The 8,266-nt window shown below is 37.2% G+C and overlaps 1 protein-coding gene across 1 annotated transcript in view; it reads right to left on the bottom strand.

Moving 5' to 3' along the window:
- The window catches only part of SLC9C1 (solute carrier family 9, subfamily C (Na+-transporting carboxylic acid decarboxylase), member 1), a 138,469-nt gene that overhangs the window by 101,888 nt on the left and 28,315 nt on the right, over window positions 1–8,266 (bottom strand). Inside the window, exons 7-8 of the mRNA XM_006864212.1 lie at window positions 5,504–5,603; window positions 306–449 (exon numbers count right to left, since the gene is read on the bottom strand). Coding sequence (XP_006864274.1) covers window positions 306–449; window positions 5,504–5,603 — 244 coding nt within the window. The remainder of the gene's footprint in view (window positions 1–305; window positions 450–5,503; window positions 5,604–8,266) is intronic.

Raw genomic sequence — 8,266 nt, 5'->3', positions numbered from 1 at the left:
GATAGACATAGCTTCTGAAAGCTCACAAAATAATAAGATGAAATATTCAAAATGTAAATAATGATTTCTCCTGGATAATAAAATTTCGAAAAATTTCTTTTTCTTCTTTCTAACATTCAACATTTTTTACAAGGTGTTTGCATTACCTGTTGATTAAAACTGGAAAAAAAAATCTGATGTTTCCTCAGATATCTTAACAGTTGACTCTATTCATCCTAAAATATGAAGCATTTTTATTATCTAAAAGATTATCTTTAGGCTCATTTAATTTATTATAATAGAAACATATCAAATGGTGTACTTACCTCAATACAATCAGTGTGAAGTAAATATTTAATGAAAAATATATATCAGAAAATGATAGATGTAAATATGTTTGTGCAGGGATTAGAAGTCCAACAAAAGTGAACACCATAAGAAATGAAACAAATGATAGGCAATTCCAGAATCTGTATTTTCAGAAAAAAATATAGTTAACTAATCTAATGTATATTTATTACAAGATTTATCAATGGGAGACTGTGAAATGCATTAAAAGGAAATACAGGTGAGTAAGGAAATTTGCCAAGATTTAAGGGTCTTAAAATCTAATTGTGGAGAACGGAGTGCAAAGTCAAGCAAACAGATAATCTTAAAGCAATTTTAACCAGTTTAAACCACAATTTAACTCTTTTGGGACTGAATTTAACAGACATGTGTAGGTTGTGGCTATGCTATTTAATAGAACGTTATCATTCAGTCTCTGTGTGGCTGTTGTATAAACACTGGACTGCTAACCACAAGATCAGCAATTCATATCCACCAGCCACTCCTCAGAAACCCTTTGCAGGGTTGCTATGAGGTGGAACCAGTTTGGGAGCCCTTAACAGCAAAAAAAAAAAAAAAAAAAAAAAAATCATTCTGTCATTGTAATTCATTTGGCTCAAGAATCCTGAATGCAAAGTTCTTGTTTTGAAATTGTTGTTGTTGTTGTTAAGTGCCATTGAGTCGGTTCCGAACCATAGTGACCCTGGATAGGATTTCCGAGAAGCAGCTGGTGAGCTTGAACCACCGACCTTGTTATTCAAATGGCTTTGCAGTCTGGCACATTAACCTGAAATCAGCTCCAAGCTCTTGAAGACCCCATGTACAACAGAGTGAAATACGATCCCATTTTGTTTCATTAGGAAAATCTAAAATAATTTCTTTTTAAAAGGAATGTTAAACTCTCAAGCTTGATTTAAACAGTGATAGAATTATGATTTTGCCTAGTTTTTGATAGATGTGAAAGGATTTTTTTATTCATATAAATGCCATCTGTAGATTTTCCATTTTGAACTCATGAGAATGCAAATATTCAAGCTTTTCAGAGCCTAGGAAAACCCTACATCATTCCTAGAATGCAGGTTCTTATTAGTTATAGACAAACAGTTTGTAAAAGAACATTCAAATTCCAATATTGTTCATGTTTGGTTGTTGGGACTATCAGAGGCTATGTTTTACACTTTATTTCTTTCTATCTTTCTGTATGGTTGGTTATGTGCCTTGGAGTCGGTTCCGACTCATAGCGACTCTGTATAGAGTTTCTGAGGCTGTGAATCTCTATGGGAACAGAAAGCCTCCTCTTTTTCCTTGAGGTTAGCCATCACACTCATAGCCATTTTGCTACCAGAGCTCCTCTCTGTACAGGAGCATTTTGTCTTTTTAATGTCCATATATTATAACACAATAAATAGAAAACATTAAAAAGGCATATGGATGCCATTTAAGATAGGAGGAGGATTTAGTTTTAAACACTGCTAACCTGAATCTGTTCTTGAGACTCTTTGACGATCATGGTGATGCAAACACTTTGTGATTGGCTGCTAATCTAAAGGTTGATGGTTTGAACTCACCCAGTGGCATGTATAGGGTTTCCAAGGAGCAGCTGGTGACTTAAACTGACTACCTTGATGTTAGCAGTACAGCACTTATCCTACAGAGCCACACCAGGACTCCTCAAGTGGAAAGAACTGAAGAAAAATCCAAGCCTCGGGTGACAATGTTGAAGATTCTATGGGTAACATATTGAACGACTGGTTGATGTTCAACCATTTCAAGAAGTAGCATATGACCAAGAACCAATGGTACTGAAGGAAGAAGAAGTCCAAGATGCAGAGAAGGCATTGACAAAAAATAACGCTCCAGGAATTGGCAGAATACAAATTGATATGTTCCAGCAAACTGATGCAGTACTGGAGGTGACTTGAAGAGATCCATATTTTGCCCACTATTCCAAAGAAAGGTGGCCCAATGAAATGTGGAAATCATTGAACAATATCATTAATACCACATGTAAGTAAAATTCTGCTGAAGATAATTCAAAAACAGTTGTACTAGTTCATTCACAAGGAGTTGCCAGAAATTTAAGAGAGATTTAGAAGAGGATATGGAATGAGGGTGATCACCTGCCTGTCTGTCAGGAATTAAAGATTGTGCAGTTTGGTATGGAGGTAATTTCTATTTTATATAAGTTGTTTAGGGAATTTCTTTCTAACAAAAGGATGTACATACAGCTGAAACTGCTTTTTAATTGTCTTCAGCAGAATTTTTCTTAATGTGATATTAATGATGTTGTTCAATTATTTTACATACTTTTGGGCCACCTTTCTTTGGAATGGGCACAAATATGGATCTCTTCAAGCCGATTGGATCTCTTCTGAATCTGGCTTGAATTTCTGGTAGCTCCTTGTCAATGGATTGCTGCAACTATTTTTCAATTTTCTTCAGCAGTACATTGACAAGGAATTGCCAGAAGTTCCAGAGAGATTTAGAACAAGATATGGGATGTGGGTCATCACTTGCCTGTCAGTTTGTCAGGAATAAAAGAGTGTGCAGTCTGGTATGGAGGTAATATCTATTTTATATAAGTTGTTTAGGGAATTCCTTTTTAACAAAGTGATGTACAAATAGAAGAATGAAAGAAGTAAGGGTCACCATGAGTCTGAACTGACTCAGTGGCAATGGGTTAAATATCTGTGGAATACTAACTCCCGTATCTGTGGATGTAATCTTATTCAGATACAAGACATTAAGCTTGGTAAAGTGGGAGGTCAGTGAAAAAGTGGAAGACCATCAACAAGATGGATTGGTACCATGGCAGCAGCAATGGGCTCAAGTGTAGCAATGATTGTAAGGTTGGTATAGTACCAGGCATAATTTAATTCTGTTGTGCATAGGGTTGCTATGAGTTGATACCAGCTCAATGGCACCTAACAACAACAACAACAACAACAACATTAATGAAACCCCCAGTGTAGGGGGTATCCTAAACCTATTCACTTCTCAGCTATTAACAATATAGTTTAGAGGCATGCACAAACAGAGGTAGATGAATCTGCAAGCCCAAGGATTACTGGTCCTAGAAGCTGAAAGTATCCTTGCCTCTAGAGCCTTCAGAACTGCAGGAAAATAAATTTGTTATCTATAGCCATCCATTTGTGATATTTCTGTTACAGCAGCACAAACTTACATACCACATAAGTTGGTGGCTGAAGTAGAATGGTGAACATGCTTGTATGAAGGCAGAAGCCCAAAGAACTTGAGTTGCATCAATGGAAGAATCAATTGTAGGGATATTGACATCACTAAGAATGGTGATAGAGTAACCTTGGAGAGGATCACAGTGAAATGACAGCTAAAACATTCACAAAATGAAGAATGTGACTAAGAGTTCTATGTAGTTGTTGTTAAGTATTGCTGAGTCAACTCATAGCAACCCTGTATAGGGTTTCAGAGGAGTAGCTGGTGAGGTTGAACCACCAACTTTGTGGTTCAAAATGACCTGACAGTCTAGTGCTTATCCTACAGCACCACACCTGGACTCCAAGGGTTCTATAAATAACCTAACCACGAAGAGGATGGCAACGTGATGAGTTTCGAAAGTGAATTCTTCGTGGAATGAGAAAAACTGATTTAGAAATGGCATTGAGAAATGAAGAGATCATCTTCTCACTTGTAGGATGAACCAGGGCTGTAGATAAGAAAGGCACCACAGTTGAAGAAATGTAAAAGGAAACAAGGTCGTCGTGGGAGGCATAGTTTTCAGTGAGAGAAGGAAGGTGAAGGGACTCACTTCCTATAGATTATTAAACATTCGTTTAAAATATTTATTACCTAAATTCTTCCCACAATCAGTCCAACTAATTCTGCTTAGCTGCTAGAAAGACGTCAGAAAAATGGATGCCTTTGAATTATGGTGCTGACAAACAATATTGCCAGTAGAATAAACAAATTTGTCTTGGAAGAAGTACAGACAGAATGTTCCTTTAAAGGCAGAATGGTGAGACTTTGTCTTACAAGCTTGGGTCATTTATCGGGGGGTGGGGGGAACCAGTCTATGGAAAAGGACATCATTCTTGGTAAAGTAGAGGGTCAGTGAACAAGAGGAAGATGCTCAATGAGATAGACTGACACAATGGCAGCAACAATGGGCTCAAACGTATCGATGATGCTGAGGATAGTGCAGGACCAGACAGTATTTCTTTCTGTTGTACATAGGGTCGCCATGACTTGGAATGGACTCAAATACACCTAACAATGAAACAGTTACTAGTACAATGAAAATCCATTGTAAATAACATGAAATTATAGGAAAGTGCTCCAGAATCCTTGAGTTTCTGACTTTTGATTTCATTCTAGCTTTCCTAACTACTTCTCAACTCCAAAAATCATTGTTTACATTCAGGACTTCTGTTAACACTTCTGTTGCCATTGGGTGATTTAGGTCAAGTACTCACTCTGTGTTGGGGGCACTACAGAAAACTCCCTTTCTCTAGGCTGACACAGACTTTACTCACCCCTAAACTGGGGGCTTTCCCAAAAAACAGGAACAATTTTCATATTTGTACCCATAGCCTTGCTAACACTGGATTTGGCCCTATTTTCTTTTAACACTGAAAACCTTCTTCATTGAAGCCTAGCTTCAATTTAGAATTTTTTTATGGTAGCATCTCTGCATCATCCTTAAAATACTGGTTTTCCATTCTAGTAGCATTGGTATGCTGAGCCACATTAGAGCCTGAGGCAAAATGAACATTTAAAACTACTGATCCAATCTTTATAACATTGTTCATTCAGGCTTTATTTGGTATTATTTTTAATTTTATTAAATTTGCATTAAAATATTTATCTTGATTGCTGCTTTTTTAAATCACCCTTTAAAATTTTGTGTTTGATGCACATACATAGCTTGCCTAATCCTAATCCTAATCCTTGTCTAGCGGATATCTAGAATATACATCAGAATCTGATGAGTTGACAGTCAGACAGCTGCGGAATTAGTTAATTCAACATAAACCCAAGGCCATGCTACAAATTTTGCTTAACATTAGAGGATTGAACAAAAAGATTTTAGGAAACATTTCCAGTTGTGTAGTTTTCAAAGTAATATCTTCCCTTGACCATGTAGAATTGCATGTAGTTGCTACTCCAACATTATCGCTTCTGATGTATGAAATAAAGTGAAAATATGCTAACGACTCACTCAAGAAGAAATGCTTCAACTCCTGGTTTAAAACTTGTAGAATTTAATAAGAGTCCTATAATAGTCAGAGTAAATATTCCGGACATTCCTAAGAAATTACCTATTTTTAAAAAGAAACAAAAACAAAGCATTTTTTTTTAACATCAAGCGTGGCACAAGTTTTATCATAAATGATAATACCATATATCGTGAGGGACAATGATCTTATAGAGAAATTACACCACCTGGCTTCAACTGAAAAACATTGCAAATTAGTATCAAATCTTATTATGGGTTTTTCTGTTGTTGTTATTCTTGTTTTTAAAATGTATTTATTTATTTATTTTCTTTTTTTATATAGCTTCATACCAACGATGCAGTAAAGTCTATTCTGAACATCCTTGGATTGCTATAGCTTCCGCCCACTGGCAACAATATGGAGCTCACAAAACATTTTGGCAGAAGAAGACTGGTATGAAGAGCCCTGGTGCCACTCTGGGTTAGGCACTAGGCTGCTAATCACAAGGTCAGCGGTTCAAACCCACCAGATGCTAAGTGGGAGAAAGATAAGGCAGTCGTCTCTTGAGATGATTTACAGCCCCAGAAATCCTCTATAAGTGTTGCTATTAGTAGGAATCGACTTGATGGCAGTGGACTTGGGCTTCTGGGTAAGGCAGTAGCACACCCTCTAGAGGTCCAGTTGTCCTAGAGGGCCTCTGAAGGGTTGAACTGGAAATGAGCTCATGAGTTCTTTATGGAATGCATGCTTTCTTTTGGGGATATGTACAAGGAAGGATTGGTTTGATGCTGTGATAGGACTAAGGGAGTCAAGCCAGCAGAGATACAATATGGGTCTACTTCTCTTCTTTAAGGGTCCCTGGTGGCATAGTGGCTAAGGTCTCGGCTGCTAATCAAAAGGTCAATGGTTTGAACCCAATAGCCTTGGCAGTAGATGTGGGAGAAAGATGTGGCAATCTGTTTTCACAAAGATTTCTAGCTTTAGAAACCTCCTGATAGTTCTACCCTGCTCTTTGGGATTACTATGAGTCAGAACCGACTGGATGGCATTAGGCTTGTATATTTTTCTCATTTAATTTTGTTTTGGTGCATCAATTGTGGGATGCTGAAAAGTGTAAAGACTTGTTTATTTTTTTAGGTGCCATTTAGTCAGTTTGGACTCATGACAGCTCCACGTTTTGAAGACTAGATTTGTTCACCATAGGGGTTTTTAAACCTGTCACCTTTCAGAAGCAGCTTGCCAGGTCTTTCTTCCTATGCATCTCTGTGTGGGTTTGAATCACCAGTCTTTCAGCTAGTAGATAAGCACTTAACCATTTATGTCAAAAATGGAGATGCCAAATCAGACCAGGCACAGGACGGTGCTGGAGATGCCAAGGGAAGTGTGTGTATTATTGATCATTGTGTAGTTCTGGTGACTGCATCATTTGAAATGTTATTCTTATCAAGTCTTAGAAAATTTTGCTTTACTTTTTCTTAACGCTATGGTGTTAGCACACAGAACTCTTCATTGTTATTTATGGGGGGAGGGAAAAATGTCACTAATAGAATGTCTCCAAAGTGGGACTGATGTGGAAGAAAACACCTTTCCCTTCTGGTTTTAAGTAACTCACTCTTGGGTCTCAGGAAGAGAACATTGGTCACCTTGGCACAAATACCTTGTGGTGTGGAACAAGTTAACATTTGTTTTTATGTCCACATATCCTCTTCTCCCTCTTTGCCTTCAGCATAGAACATAGACTCGACTCCAATAAACCCAGAGAACTGTTGGGAACTGACCTTAAAAAGCTGGTTATTAGCATGTCAGGCAATCTGGGCTTTCCCATGATGCCACCACAGTGGTACTTCTGAAAAGAGTAGCTGCTCCTTTGATTAGATTCTGCATTTTTAGAATAATAATTCTGCCATTTTCTTTTCATTTTCTGAAAGTCAGGGTCGGCTTATGAAAAGTTGTCCAACAACACACTAAGTGTGAAATGTCAGCCCTCAGTCTATACTTTTCATAGTCAGAGCAACAGATGAAGACTTCATTGGGCTTTATAGTGGCTTTTTGATTTTAGTTGTCTATTAAAGAAGGGGGCTTCAAAGTTGTATACTGTTAGTGATTGTCTGTCCATGTCCTATTAGAGTTGGTTCCATCCTACCCTTTGCTTATAAAAGTCGTTTAAGACCACTTTGAAGTGTTCAAATAGTATAGTAGAGTACAAAGATCATTTAAAAAAAACCCCAAAAAACATAATATCACTCTTAGGGCTTCAGATATAAGGCATTAAAAAAAAACAAAAAAAAAAACTTTTGCTAGTGAGGGAGAGTACTGAAGTTGCCTAGAAAAAAATTATTTGATAAGCTACTTAAGAATAGAGATGAGATCCAAAGGGAATTTCCCAGCATTCTAGGGTGCTTGACAAGTTTCTGTGACTTGAGGCAAGTAAGGAAAATTATGTGGGAATGATGGAAAACTGAGGAATTAGAAGTAATCATCAGAATTCATAAAGGAATCTTAATGGCACCACAGTTAAGTGCTTGACTGCTAATTAAAGTGTTGGTTCAAACCCACCAGGCCCACAATGGGAAAAGACGTGGCTCAGCTTCTATAAAGATTAAAGCATTGGAAACTCTATTGAGCAATTCTACTCTGAACAAAGAGATCAGTTTGAGGACAAAGGTGCACCACACCCAAATCATGGTGTTTTGTTTTTTAAATATTTTATTGTGAATTATATGATAGTTTACATGGGAGAACATTAGTTTTACATTCATTCTATC

The sequence above is a fragment of the Chrysochloris asiatica genome, unplaced genomic scaffold (assembly GCF_000296735.1).
Source record: "Chrysochloris asiatica unplaced genomic scaffold, ChrAsi1.0 scaffold00061, whole genome shotgun sequence".
Taxonomy (NCBI): Eukaryota; Metazoa; Chordata; class Mammalia; order Afrosoricida; family Chrysochloridae; genus Chrysochloris; species Chrysochloris asiatica.
The sequence above is the reverse complement of the archived record's forward strand: the minus strand, read 5'-3'. Positions and strand labels throughout refer to the sequence as shown.